The 15,347-nt window shown below is 37.2% G+C and overlaps 2 protein-coding genes across 11 annotated transcripts in view; one reads left to right on the top strand and one right to left on the bottom strand.

The window, feature by feature from the left end:
- CCDC125 (coiled-coil domain containing 125) overlaps positions 1-948 on the top strand; it is a 23,098-nt gene extending 22,150 nt beyond the window's left edge. For 4 of the 5 annotated variants that reach the window (XM_005857975.2, XM_005857977.2, XM_014549354.1 and 1 more), the window contains one exon: positions 237-948. In XM_005857975.2, coding sequence (XP_005858037.1) covers positions 237-545 — 309 coding nt within the window. In that variant the 3' untranslated portion in view covers positions 546-948. The remainder of the gene's footprint in view (positions 1-236) is intronic. The other variant, XR_001364427.1, reaches the window with a different exon arrangement.
- Positions 949-3,229: 2,281 nt separating this feature from the next.
- The window catches only part of CDK7 (cyclin-dependent kinase 7), a 19,549-nt gene continuing 7,431 nt past the window's right edge, over positions 3,230-15,347 (bottom strand). For 3 of the 6 annotated variants that reach the window (XM_014549336.1, XM_014549348.1, XM_014549352.1), the window contains 7 exons: positions 14,761-14,871; positions 13,552-13,670; positions 11,166-11,265; positions 8,647-8,733; positions 6,337-6,486; positions 4,075-4,222; positions 3,319-3,518 (listed from right to left, as the gene is read on the bottom strand). In XM_014549336.1, coding sequence (XP_014404822.1) covers positions 3,490-3,518; positions 4,075-4,222; positions 6,337-6,486; positions 8,647-8,733; positions 11,166-11,265; positions 13,552-13,670; positions 14,761-14,871 — 744 coding nt within the window. In that variant the 3' untranslated portion in view covers positions 3,319-3,489. Of the gene's footprint in view, positions 3,519-4,074; positions 4,223-6,336; positions 6,487-8,646; positions 8,734-11,165; positions 11,266-13,551; positions 13,671-14,760; positions 14,872-15,347 lie in introns of all 6 variants that reach the window. The other 3 variants (XM_005857974.2, XM_014549344.1, XM_014549339.1) reach the window with 3 other exon arrangements.

Below are 15,347 nucleotides of genomic sequence, written 5' to 3'. Positions count from 1 at the left end.
ACCCTTTTATGTAATGATGTTTACTTTGAATTTATATTAGTTCACACAAACACTCCATCCATGCTTTTGTTCCGGCCCTCCGGTCCAGTTTAAGAACCCATTGTGGCCCTCGAGTCAAAAAGTTTGCCCACCCCTGGGCTAGGGCCAGCTTGAACATTTTGAAAAATGTTTCTGACTATAGTTCTATACTGTTACTTGTTGACTAACTGGTACATGTTTAATTCCTGTGCATGCAGCTGAATGATAAAGAAGAAGCTTTGGCTCATCAGAGAAAAGTTAGCTACATGCTTGCTCGGGCACTGGAAGACAAAGACATAGGCTCAAGAGAGAATAAAGAAAAAAATCCCATGAAAGACAATTTTCCATTAAAACACCCCAAGCAGAAAACTTCAGAATTCTGTGTTTTGCATGATCCTGTACATTCAAGTGTTCACATTTTTAATTCTGTGGGCTGTGTTTGTTCAATCCAGCACCTTCATACAGATCAAAACTATAGAAGAACTCTGAAAAGATCTAATTCTTTGCCACGAAATATCATCTTTTGAAGATAAACCAGTTGAAATTAGAACTGAGAACTGTGTATGTCAAGAGACTTTGAAAAAGGATTGTGTAAACATTGCCACATCTTCAGAAATTGTATGTTTTCCGGGTTTTCTAAATTTTAGGAGGCAGCTTAAATACTCAAATGTTTTCTATAAGAAATTTTTTAGTATTCTGTGATGACATTTATAAATTACATTACTATATTTTATAAAATCTTCATTATTTGCCAACTTCTTAAACACAAAAATATTTTGAGAAAAGCAAAAAATTATTTAACTATTTAGAATGACTATGGGGATCTTTGACTGGCTCAAGCAAGAATATAATGTAAATTAATGCTCTAAGAAATAACAATACCTACGAGTGATGGAATGTTAATTTTTGAAATACATTTATCATGTTTTATTTGTGTGTGTTTTTCAGGATTTTTCATTTGCCACATAACATTTTTATAAAATTTCCTTAAGTTACTCTTTTATGGTGGAACTTTGGCAGAAGTATATTCAAAGTCACAGCTAGTAACCTTCCTAGTTTTTTTTGTTGATGTAATGACATTCTATAGCCAAATCTACCAGAATTCTGGTATTCAGACCCGTCTGAATTAACTTCTTGGTTTTGATGCTAAATTTTAGGCCACTTAATTTTCTATTTCTATACATATTACATAGTAATAATCTTTAATAACTTTTGGGAATGTTGCTATATTAGTAGCATCACAATTATGTCAAAGGAAATATTACATTACCAGCAATTATAATAAAATTTATCTCATTATGTTCTCTAGTGAAAAGATACATGGCTTCACTGAATACTACTTAAATAGGTAACAATAGAGTATAAGGTAACAATATGAATCATTTATAGTTGTGTTAAAAGGAGAGTATTTAATTGGCATTAGTAAATAATAATAAAAGCTGAAAACTTGGCAAATAAACTTTGAAAAAAAGAAGAATGATGAAGACCTGTTGTTATCAGATATTAAGATATAGTATCCTGATAATAATATAGAGCTACATTACTTAAAGCAGTGTGGTACCAGCAGGTCAATGGAATAGGATAAAGACCATACACAGACCTAGTATATATAAGAGTTTCATATAAAATGTAAGGTTAAGGAGCCCTAGCTGGTTTTGCTTAGTGGTTAGAGCATCAGCCTGGGGACTGAAGGGTCCCGGGTTCGATTCCGATCAAGGGCACATGGTCCGGTTGCAGGCTTGATCCCCAGTAGGAGGTGTGCAGGAGGCAGCCAATGATTCTCTCTCATCACTGATGTTTCTCTCTCTCTCTACCTCTCCCTTCCTCTCTGAAATTTCAAAATAAAAAAATAAAAAATGTAAAAATACATATGCATATAAATGTTCTACTTTTAAAATAATTGTGAAAAACTGAAAATAACCTAAATACCCATGTGGTAGAATTCTAAAGACGACCTTTCTCACGATTCCCATCTAGGGACAGTGTAGGTAACTGCCATGAAGAGATTTTTAAGATGTATTTAAAATCCAAGTGAGTTGGCCTTAATATATGAATAACCCGATTAGGTGAGCGGCTCCCCCCACCCCTTTTTTTTTAAGGAGCAGAGATTTCTTAGTAGCTGATGAGGAAGACAGACAACCTGAAGCACTGTTGCTGGCTTGTAGATGGAAAGTGCCATATGACAAGGCATGTGCACTGCCTTGAGAAACTGAGAGAGGCCCCTGGCTGACAGCTGGGAAGGAAAGGTGGCATGTGCATTAAAGCAGCATGAACTAAATGAACTTGGAAACAGATTCTTCCCTAGAGCTTCAGATAAGCACCCAGTCCCACTGATACCTTGATTTTGGCCTATCTGACCTCACAACTATGAGCTAATAAATTTTTGTTAATTTAAGCTGCTATATTTATGGTAATTTTTATGCAGCAAAATAAAAACAACAGTCCATAAGTAGAGCATATGTAAATAGTATTGTACACATATATATAATCCTCCTATATAATAAAAGAGTAATATGCAAATCGACCGAATGGCAGAATGGCCGGTTGCTATGATGCGCATTGACCACCAGGGGCAGACACTCACACAGGAACTGCCCCCTCGTGGTCAGTGTGCTCCCAAAGGGGGAGCACTGCTCAGCCAGAAGCTGGGCTCATGGCTAGTGAGTGCAGAGGTAGTGGCAGGAGCCTCTTCCACCTCTGCAGCAGTGTTAAGGATCCCCCGAGGGCTCCCGGAGGATAATAAGAGGGTGCAGGCTGGGCTGAGGGACACCCCCCACCCCAGTGCATGAATGCTGTGCACCGGGCCTCTAGTATGATATATGATATGACAGCTAAAACAAACTAGATTTATATATATTAACATAGAATAAATTCGAAAGTTTTGAGTAAAAAAATTTGCAGGATGAGGTGTATAGTCTATCACTCACATAAAATTTTGAGACCCAAAACAATGCTGTGTATTACTACATGCAATTTTATAAAATAGCAGTATAAAATCAGGGGAGGACACACTCATCTCCTTAGTCATTCTCCTTTGGGTAGGGTGAAAAGGAAGAAACCGAACAGAATGACATATTAAAGGGACTTCAATTTTATCTGTAATAATTTCTCTTTTTTTCCTATTTAGTATATTAACTAAAGTATTTGCTACATTACTACTATATTGTTCCTATTACCACAACTTTGTGATGTTATAGGAGCCAGATCATCAAAATAACTGGAAATTATTTTTATTAAGATTTCCTTAATGCATTTCAGAGAACTGAACTTATTTTTGCACTCTAATCAGAAAAATCAAAATTAAGTTTGTTTTAAAATACATTTAATAAAAATAATTGTTTTACATATTTTACATGTATAGAATATTTACAATTCCTTCTATAGCATTTACTTAATGTTTACTATTTTTAAATTATTTGCCGTTTTGACTATTTCCTTCAGTAGTGAAATACTGTCCAGTGTTATCTGTAACTAAAAAATTAGCTTCTTGGGTAATCCTCCTAGGTGAAAAAAAAAAAAAGAGGTTGTTCACATTTAAGTTTATGGCAATTTTAAGCAGTCATTGCATTCCCATTACATTTATTTTATTTGCTTTAATTTTTCTAATAGCATTTGTTAAGCATTAAGCATACAATGTACCAGTAGGAATTCATGAAGAGAAGGTACACATTGATAGTTCTGGTTACTCTGAGGTACACTCAAAAGTGTTCTTGTCGCCCTAACCGGTTTGGCTCAGGAAATAGAGCGTCGGCCTGAGGACTCAAGGGTCCCAGGTTCAATTCTGGTCAAGGGCATGTACTTTGGTTACAGGCAACTACCCAGTAGGGAGTGTGCAGGAGGCAACTGATCGATGTTTCTCTCTCATCGATGTTTCTAACTCTCTATCCCTCTCCCTTCCTCTGTAAAAAAATCAATAAAATGTATTTTTTTTCAAAAAAGTGTTCTTGTCCTTTTAAAGAGCATGTAAATATTCTCAAAAGAATTTTTGCAAATGCAGCTAAAAACACAACATTCTATCTGTATTCACTGCATTTCTTATAAAATTGAGAGTTTTACCTTGTTCCAAGGCTTCTGTTCTCTTCCGTTTCGTTGCCAGAGATGGATTAGCCTGCTCCTTTAAAGTTTCCACTGGACAGTTTGGTCTAGGCAGTTGACATCCAGGTGTTGGCCCTGGCCGATTACTGAAATACTTAGTTTTCAATGCCTTTTAAAAGAACAGATAGCAAAGAAAGTAAACTTTTAAGTTAGTATCTGGATTGTGTTTAAAGAAATCTAACCTTAAAATTGTTGGGAATATTAAAAGTGCTATGTGAAGCCCTCTGCTTCCAAAAAATGAAATTAATGTCAAGTATTTAGACAAGCAAATTATTACAAATAAACAAACATCTAGGAGCCTAAGACTGACTGATAATTCTATTACTGTAAGAAAGACACTAACTTTTAATTTTCCACAATTACAGTCTATACTAAATATGAAATATCTTAATAAGATATTATGTAATTCAGCTCTCTATGCAGTTTTACTATTAATGAAAACAATTTTCTAGATAGTTTGATCTGATCTGGAGTTTCATATGATGGAGATAATATGCATATATGTATGGGTGAAAAGGTAGTGAGTTACTTGTATGTATTCACGTAGCATTTACATAAAAAGAGAGGGCTTATAGAAGGAAATGCACTAAACAGTGATGTGGTCATCTGTAATAAACAAGTGGAAAAAAAAAGTCCACTTTGTATCCTGGATATAGTGTGTATTAACAAGTTTCATTAGATCGGAAGACTTGACATTTCATTTTAATTAGTCTCTTCCTTTATGAAGCCAAATCATTGCGCTGTTAAACTTTTACATATCCCTGCCCCGAATTTAAGTGTTTGTGATTCTACCCTTTCTGTTTGTGTGCTTGTTTTTACAAGGAAAATGTGTTTTGTTTCTTTTCTCAAATCTATAGTTCTTATATTTTTGTGTTGGATAACATTTCTAGAGAGCAGATATACTTGGTCTTTCAAATTTTTCTTGAGTTTGATTTTTTTATTTATTTTTAATGTTTTCAAGGTTCATTTGGGTGGTGGCATGTATCAATGCCTCATTCCTTTTTATAAAAAATATGTTTTTATTGATTTCAGAAAGGAAGGGAGAGGGAGAGATAGAAACATCAATGATGTGAGAGAATCAATTGGCTGTCTCCTGCACACCCCCTAATGCAGCGGTTCTCAACCTGTGGGTCGCGACCCCTTTGGCAGTGGAACAACCCTTTCACAGGGGTCGCCTAAGACCATCCTGCATATCAGATATTTACATTACGATTCATAACAGTAGCAACATTACAGTTATGAAGTAGCAACGAAAATAATTTTATGGTTGGGTCACAACATGAGGAACTGTATTTAAAGGGCCAGAAGGTTGAGAACCACTGCAATGGGATCAAGCCCACAATCCAGGCATGTGCTCTTGACTGGAATTGAACCTGGGACCCTTCAGTCCGCAGGCCGACACTCTTATCCACTGAGCCAAACCAGCAAGGGCGAGTTTGATTCTCATTTCCTTTAAACAACTGTCAGTTTCAGTGTTTGTTCTATTTGGACTATTTTCCAATCTCTGGTAAGCACAGTTTTACTGAACAATACCATTTTCTCCCCATTATCACTTTCTGACTGTAATAATGGCCAGTGTGCATATCTGGACTGTATTTTATGGGAAACAAGAAAACGCTTTAGGCATTAGGCTTGGCACAACATTTCAATTATACTTAACATCTAATTGAAATATTCTAGTGTCTTGCTCAGCTGGTTGTGGCTCATTGGTTGATCATAACCTATGAACCAGCAGTCACAGTTCAATTCCCGGTCAGGGCACATACCCCAGTTTCGGGCTTGATCCCTTGGTAGGAGGCCTGCAAGAGGCAGCTGGTCAGTAATTCTCTCTCATCATTAATGCTGCTATGTTTCTCTCCCTCTCCCTTTTCTCGCTGAAATCAATAAAAATACATTTTAAAAAAGAAATATACCAGTGTCTTAACAAATACAAACCTTGTTATTTTTTCTTCTCTAGGAAGATTACTTGAAAGCCAATTAATTATGAAATTGGTATGTATTTGTTTCAAATAAACTCTCCTGTAGTTGTACATACATAATTTAATACCAATCTAATAGTGCTTATAGCTTGAAGATAAAATGTTATTCCTTAAAACAAAAACACATCTTTCCAGTATAATAAAGAATGTTAGACAATCTTATGAAATTCTATTTTTATCTCATCAATGCTACAGTTAAGATGATCCTCATATTTCCTAATACAAGAAAGATATGCTAAAATACCTGTGTGGCTGTAATTCGAGTACATGGATTAAATAAGAATAAGCCTTGTATGAGAGCTAGCAAGTCGTCTCCTGCTGCAATGAAGATGTGTTGTAATGGGATTCCAGGGAAACTCTTAAATGTCACGAAATCTGGAAGACTACACATGTCCTGTAAAAATATTTTTATAATTCAAATTTAAAGGATTAAAAGGCATATAGATCTCAAATGAAGAAATAAAACGGTCATGCATGATATAATCTATGTAGAAAATCCCAAGAACTACATTTAAAACTCCTAGAATAACTGAGTAGAGCAAGGTTGCACAATATAAAATAAATATACAGAAATCAATTGTAGTTCTATATACTAGCAATGAGATTTTAAAAATGCCATTTAGAATCACTCAAAAAGAACAATGAAATACTTAGGTAAAAATCTAACAAAGCACATGTAGAACTATATAGAAAGCTACACAACACCGACGAAGTAGATCAAAGCTCTAAATAAATGGTGAGACCTACATGTTCATGGATTGGAAGATTCATCATCATAAAGATGTTAATCCTCCTCTAATTTAAATATACGTTTAATGCAATTCTTACCAACACTCTGGCAAAATTATTATATAAGACTAGTGTCCTGGTGCATGGATTCATGCACAATGAAAGGAAATTAATTAGAAGAAATATTTTAATATTGCTATTCGCATCTTGCTAACGAAAAGAAAATAGGATTCTATTGAGTCTCCTATCTACCTACTCCAGGACTTATGTGAGGATCAAATGAGATGAGGCACAGGAAAACGCTTCACAAACATTTGGTTAAACTGTAAAATGTTTGCACCTGGCTATAAAGCAAGTTGGGTTCCTGGGCTGAAGAAACTCCGAGGATGCTAGTCACTAGGGAGAGGAAGCCGGGCATTGCTATGTGATGTCATAATCCGGCACCCACAGCCACCGTTTTCAGACTGGGCTGGGCTGGGCTGTGGGCCACATTTTGTACCATGGGATCTTGGCAGCATTGGTTGCGATTTGGTGGGGTGTCACTCCAGGGTGGTGGCTGGCCTGTGTCCCACTTGGGGAAAGCTGAGTGTTGGTTTGTCAGCGCCAGGTCTGTGGTGCCATTTATTTTTAAACTAGAGGCCCAGTGCATGAATTCGTGCACGGGTGGGGTCCCATGGCCTGGTCAGCAATTGGGGCTGATCGGGGCTGTGGGAGGTTGGCTGTAGCAGCACACTGACCGCCAGGGGGCAGCTGCTGCGTTGAGTGTCTGCCCTCTGGTGGTCAGTGTTCGTCACAGTGACCGGTTGTTCGGTTGCTTAGGCTTTTAGATTTATAGACTAGAGGCCTGGTGCACAAAATCTGTGCACTGGGGGCGGGGGAGGGAAGGGTCCCACAGCCCGGCCTGTGCCCTCTCACAGTCCAGGACCCCTCGGCAGATATCCCTCTCGCAGTCCAGGAGACCCTCGCTCCTTACCGCCTGCCTGCTCGCTGCTCCTTAGCACTGCTGTGGAGGCAGGAGAGGTTCCCGCCATTGCCACTGCGCTCACCAGTTGTGAGCCTGGCTTCTGGCTGAGCGGCGCTCCCCCTGTGGGAGCGCACTGACCACCAGGGGGCAGCTCCTGCATTGAGCGTCTGCCCCCTGGTAGTCAGTGTGCATCATAGCAACCGGTTGGACAGATGGACACTTAGCCTTTTACATATATAGATTATTCTAAAATTTATATAGGAGCCAAAGGAACTAAAATAGCTAAAATTGAGAGCAATCATGCTATCTGATTTTAAGAGTTAAAAACTGACCCTGACCTAAGTCTCACACCTCATACAAAAACTACCTCAAAGTATTGAAAGTATTACTTTCACCAATAAAGATAAATTTTAAAAAACTAACTCAAAAAGGATCACAGCTATAAATAAATTATATCAATAAATGATAACTATTAGGGCATGTCTTATAATCTGAACACATAGCAAACTTTTAATTAGAGAGTTGAGGAAATAATAGCAGAAAAGAAACTCCTTAGACCTAAATCCAGCTTCAGTTAATTTCATTGCAGAAGGTAGTAGTCTAATTAAAATTACTTTTTTCTACTTATTTCCCAGGAGATGGGGCTATAAGAAGGAAAATAAAAAGGTCTATAATTTTAATTTACGAATAAACAAGTGAGGATATTTTACTGAACTGTACATATAAAATTTAGCAACTTAAATTACTAAATTAATCACCAGTACAGTAAAAGACAATGAATACGTTTCTTTAAGGAATATTTACATGACAGCACTATACATAATCCTAACCAAATTTCAAAGAAAATGTATGAATGCTTACAGGCCACTGTTCCTCAGTTGGTGTGCCCAATGTTTCAAATATTCTTGTTAGTTGGTCAAGGTCTGAATCTCCGGGCAAAAATGGAACCTGAAAGAAAGTGAGAGGCAGATATTTCAAGGTGTTTTATAATAGTCATTATGCAAATAAAACTATACATTTAATAAAACAAAATTGTAACAAAAATTAAAATGCAGTCTGAGGTATACTGGATGTGGCATAAGGTCCTGCCATTACTAACACAGTAAAGAGCACCACACTTCCCATTTTATTCATTCCACAAATCTTTTATTTTTCCCCATAAATGCAGTCCCCCATACCACAAATTATGCAGTTAATAATTTAAATTAAATAAAATAATTTAAGTTAAATTATGCAAATTATTCCACATTTGGGGAAACCACAGGGGTGAAATGGATAAGCCTTGCCCTGCCAGGTAAGTATCACTCCACAAATAAACAGTTATCACTGGTATAAATATTTATATTATTTCTTTTCATTTAACAATAACAGAGGAGGTTCAGAACACAGATCAATTTTCTTCTAAAATGATTTGAACTACATTGATTACTTTGGTTGAATATAAGCTTACTTATTGCTCCTCTTTTTTCTAGTTTAAGTAGCTTTTTAAACCTACTTTTATAAAATGTAAACAAAAGAAAAACAAAACTTTAAAAAGGGTTGAAAAGCCCTAACCGGTTTGGCTCAGTGGATAGAGCATCAGCCTGCGAACCGAAAGGTCCCAGGTTCGATTCCAGTCAAGGGCATGTACCTTGGTTGCGGGCACATCCCCAGTAGGTGTGCAGGAGGCAGCTGATCAATGTTTCTCTCTCATTGATGTTTCTAACTCTTTATCCCTCTCCCTTCCTCTCTGTAAAAAACCAATAAAATATATTTAAAAAAAAAAAAAGGGTTGAATGCTTATAATAGAAAATCTTTCTATTAACTATTCTGCTTTCAATATTAGATAATTATCAATATTATACAATATATATAACATTATATATAATTATGCAATTAAAAATGTCATTTATAATTATCTTCTCTATATATAAAAGGCTAATATGCAAAGTGTCCCTTTGGGAGGTTGACTGGGAGTTTGATCACTCGCTATGATGTGCGCTGACCACTAGGGGGTGGCGCAGAACAAAGGAAGGCCCCAGCCAGTAGCTGGCAGCTGGGGAAGGAAGGCCCTGGCAGCCCTGATCGGCCCTGATCACTGGCCAGGCCTAGGGACCCTACCCGTGCAGAAATTTCATGCACGGGCCTCTAGTATACAATATAACAATATTATGTAACTATTCTGTTCTCAATTATTATCTGTTTGAACTACAGATCTCACCACAGATCGAGAACTGTATGGAAAGCATTTCCATCGATGATATTTTCTTTTTTGTTTAAATATATTTTATTGATTTTTTACAGAGAGGAAGGGAAAGGGATAGAGATTCAGAAACATTGATGAGAGAGAAACATCGATCAGCTGCCTCCTGCACGACCCCTACTGAGGATGTGCCTGCAACCAAGGCACATGCCCCTGACCAGAATTGAACCCAGGACCCTTCAGTCTGCAGGCCGATGCTCTATCCACTGAGCCAAACCGGTCAGGGCATCGATAATATTTTCAATGAGCAAAGGGACAGCTTAAAATACGAAACAGTGCCCAACCAGTGTGGTTCAGTGGTTGAGCATCAACCTATGAACCAGGAGGTCATGGTTTGATTCCCGGTCTGGGCAAATGCCCAGGTTGTGGGCTCCATGCTCAGGTTGTGGGCTCCATCCCTAGTGTGGTCTCACTCAGAGAAATGGTATAGGATCGCCGTGTCTGCTTTGCTTGAAGAGAACTAAAATGATCCTCTCACACAAGGTTTAAGTTAGTAACACAGAGTTGTAGCTGCAGTGGTTGGTATTACATAGCTTTTATTTTTTTAACTTTTTAATTTTTTAAATATATTTTATTGATTTTTTACAGAGAGGAAGGGAGAGGAATAGAGAGTTAGAAACATCGATCAGCTGCCTCCTGCACACTCCCTACTGGGGATGTGCCCGCAACCAAGGTACATGCCCTTGACCGGAATCGAACCTGGGACCTTTCAGTCCGAAGGCTGACGCTCTATCCACTGAGCCAAACCAGTTAGGGCTTACATAGCTTTTAAAGCGTACATTTAAACAACCCCAAAGTCCCAGGAGTACAAAAGTTCATCCTGACACATTTAGCTACTACAGAGACATTACCATGTTACAATCCAATGATGGTTTTATTACAGTTCTATTTCAGAACATAGGAATGATCAATAATAAAACCTTTATTATCCTAAATGGGAAGGGCTCTCATCACACATTAGCATTAATAAAAAGGTTGCATTAGGGGTGGAGATTTTGTTTTAATTGGTTTATTGGCTTTTTGTTGTAAGGATGGTGCTACTCTCTGGAAATTATCTCTAAGAAGATAATTCCTCCACAAATAATAAAAACAAATACTTATAACAATGTTAAAGTGCGTACAGCAACTCAAGACTTACCCTTAGAAGCAACTCTGCTAATATACAGCCAACAGCCCACATGTCCACACCTACACCATACATTCTAGCACCAAATAGTAACTCAGGGGCCCGATACCACCTGAAAAACAAAAAGAAACATTGTAATTTTAGAGATAACTCAGCAAAACATTATCCTACTAATGAAATTCACTTTTTTTCTACGGACTCACCTACAGTCATTTGTATTACTCAATCTGCCTTCCCATCTGTAACTATCCTTGAGGAGAGGGGGAATGGGAGGGGGAGGTATGAATGAGAGAGAACCACACTAGCCAGGGCTATCCTTGACTGTTTTCAAAGCCAATCTGGCAACCTGGGCACTAGATACCACGCTTTCTTGCCTATTTTCAAGGGTACTGCTCCTGTAACTCTCTTCTTTCTCCTATATCAACTTTTGGTTCTTTACTAAACTATTACCATCAATGTACAAACATACCATTATTTCTTTGGCTTTAAAAGATAAACTAAAAACCAAAGAAACAGCCCGGCCAGTGTGGATCAGTGGTTGAGCGTTGACCCATGAATCACGGTTCGATTCCTGGTCAGGGTACATGCCTGAGTTTCCGGTTCGATCCCCAGTGTGGGGTGTGCAGGAGGCAGCCGATCAATGATTCTCTCCCATCACTAATGTTTCTCTCTCTCCCTCTCCCTTCCTCTCCCTGAAATCAGTAACAAAAACTTCTTTAGACTCTATTTCCCCTAACAGCTACTCCTTCATTCTCTGGTAGTCTGAAGAGTTGTCTGCTCTTATTGTCTGCAATTCCTCTTCTCTTACTCTCTCAAATTCATTTCAATCAGGCTTTCATCCTATCACTCCACTAAAATGGCTCTTGTCAAGGTTAACAATGATATCCACATCATTGACCTGTCAATTCTCAGTCCTCATTTTACCTCACCCATTAGTAGCATTTGATTTGAATGAAGAGAAAATATGATAAATTAGTAAATGAAAAACATTGTGTACAGTGCTCTTGTATGTGGGTCCCTATTTGCCTAAGTTCCTGAATGATGGTCTTAATCTTTACAGCAATTACATGAATAACTATTTATATCTCTTTACATCTTACTCAGGGTCTAGGTGATTGACAATGAGATTTGGAAGAAGGTGACAAAGTAATTTAAAGGAACAGATAAAGAAAATGAAGATCTTCTCAGATCCTTAAAAAAATCAATCTTGGGCATGGCCAGGGTGGTTCAGTGATTGAGCATCAACCTATGAACTAGGAGGTCATGGTTCAATTCCCGGTCAGGGCACATCCCCTGGGTACGGTTAGATCCCCAATAGGGGGCATGTAGGAGGCAGCAGATCAATGATTCTCTCTCATCATTGATGCTTCTCTCTCTCACTCCCTCTCCCTCTCTGAAATCAATAAAAATATATTTTTTTAAAAAGTCTTGGAAATTAACAAATGCCAACCTGATAAGAATTATAAAATCTACTGTCTCCATCTATTTAATGTGATTTTTAATTTTTATTCACAAAAAAAGTAAAAACATAAAATACAAGTATAACAACATGAAAAATCCAAATATCAATGCACTGCTTTGTTCAGAGAATTTTCACTCACACTGAATGATATAAAATATGGAATCAGGACTAACCAATAAAGTAAACATATGCCCCCCTCCAAATGAGGTGATTATGTAAAATAGCCACTAAAGTTCCAAAACTACCTAACTGAAATGTAAAAGAAGTATAAATTAGTTTCAAAAGTTACTAGCCTGTCCTGGCAGGTGTATCTCAGATGTTAGAGTGTTGGGTCTGATTCCATCAAGAGCCTGTACCTGGGTTGTGGGTTCGCTCACCCCCCTACCTTCAGCGGAGTGCATGCAGGAGGCAACCAGTCTATATGTTTCTCACATTGATGTTTGTTTCTCTCTTTACCCCCTACCCCCTTCCACTATCTAAAAAGCAATGTAAAAAATTATCCTCTGGTGAGGATTAACAAAGCAAAACAAAAGAAAAAAGTTACTAGCCCTAGTCAGGTAGCTCAGTTGGTTAGAGTGTTGTCCCCATATACCAAGGTTGCAAGTTCTGGTCAGGGCACATACATGAAGCAACCAATGAATGGATAACTAAGTGGAACAACAAATCAATGTTTCTCTCACTCCTCTAAAAATCAATAAATTAAAAAACAATTATATATATTGAAAAATTACTAGATAAATGTTTGAGGACTGACTTAATTCAACTCTTATTTGAAGGAAGGGCTGTATTTTTTTCACTGTGGTAAGATATACATAACATAAAAACAGCTGTATTTTCAACAAAACACCAACGATGATGCCAAGGGAAGCCAAATGATGCTCACTTGTGGTTAATATCCTGCACAATACAAATTTCAATTATTTAAGGGATTCTTACCTGGTTACAACCTGATGTGTATAAGCTCTATTGGGGCTCCCAAATGATTTGGCCAGGCCAAAATCTGCCAGCTTTAGAACTCCATTTTCATCTAGCAACAAGTTGTTTGGTTTCAGATCCTATATTATGGAAGTTTTAAACAAACATGTAAGCAGGATGGGGGAGACTACCATAACAAGGCATTTAGTTGGCTCAACTGTAAACTTAGCAAAAATAGGGTAACATCCCAAATTAAACATCAATCAATATTTTTTCATTGATGTAAAATCCTATCAAAGCAAAACAAGATTAGTCATATTACCTAGTGAGACCATGGATCAAGGTACCTAATTTCACGGAACTTTAATTTTCCTACTTTACAGGTTTGCTGTGAGGATTATATTTAATATTTTCTGTAAAGAGCCTAGTGTAATGACTGGCTAATAGTAAGCACTCAATAAATGGTTGCTGTCATTAATTCAATAACAGTAATATATATGAATTTTAGTAAATAAAAACATTATACATTTAGAAAGGATGAGAAACAGTCTCAAAATCTATATTAAAAAGACACTAGCAATAACCTAAAAGGGATTCCAAGTTTTAAGATATGAGAGTTACCAACCATAAACTATATATTCTTAACTATTCACCTATATAGGGTGCCTAAGAACACTTCCCTACCTAAATTATCAGTCTTGTTCTTTTAGAACAATGACTCGACCATTTCAGAAATTTTATTTCATTACTTCATAGAACTTTAGACTACTAGAAATATTATTTTCCTAAAGGTATTTTAGCATTGTATAATTAATCCAGATTCTCACTGTGTCCCCCCTCCCACCTCCGCACATACACACTAACAATAGTATAGCACAAAGAACACTGGACTTAAGGCCAAAAGATCTAGGTTCTAATACTGTCAGTTATCAGCTACTGACCTTGAAAAATAATATATAACCATAGTCAGGTCACTCAGCAATTTAAATTTTTTTTAAATTCTTAATTTTTAAAAAATATTAAGGACTCTTCCATTTCTAAATTTCACATAGTAATTTACAGTCCTCACAGCACCATCTGGTGTAACAACTGGAGGGAACACACTAAGAGAGAAGGATAAAATAGTCCAGCTACCTCTTTAACAATTTACATGTTCAGATCATTTATGTAACAAACTAGTTAAATAAAACTTAACATAAAGAAGTTATCACACTTGGTTAAAAACCTTACCCTATGTAGAATCCAATGTTGATGTAAATATTCTAACCCTTGAAGAGTCATCAACATGTAGGCTTTGATGTGCGATGGTGTTAGGACAAGACTATTATCCTTTATTATAACCTGTAAAACAGGTATACAATATACAGGTAACTTTATTATCACAAATAAATGCCATCATATAAATTCATTTACAGACATAAAATGAATTTATTTATACAGAAAAATCTCAAGAAAGGTTGCCTAACTCTCCTTAGGAAGGATGGTCAGAATTTCCAGTCACGTGGTTAGGGGAAGTATCTTTGGTTTGGAAAGCAGTGCTTTGTCTCCTATTGCTTTTTCCCCCCCCCCACTTGCCCCAGGATGTATAGCCCCTTCTGGTAATAGCATTTAGAATTCTTTTGGGAAGCCACCTGTTCCCACCTCAATCTACATGGTTAAAAATGCACTGACCACCATCTACGGCCTCTAGAAGTAGGCTCATGACCCAAGCATAATTAATCACCACTGCTGTCCAGAGATTGTTCAGGGATGGACATGTGATTCAAGTAAAGCCAATCAACCAGACCAAGTACTTGTGCTAGAATTAAAAAGAACAA

This window comes from Myotis brandtii, unplaced genomic scaffold, assembly GCF_000412655.1.
Source record: "Myotis brandtii unplaced genomic scaffold, ASM41265v1 scaffold115, whole genome shotgun sequence".
Classification (NCBI taxonomy): Eukaryota; Metazoa; Chordata; class Mammalia; order Chiroptera; family Vespertilionidae; genus Myotis; species Myotis brandtii.
Note: the sequence above shows the minus strand (reverse complement) of the source record. Positions and strands in the feature narration are given on the sequence as shown.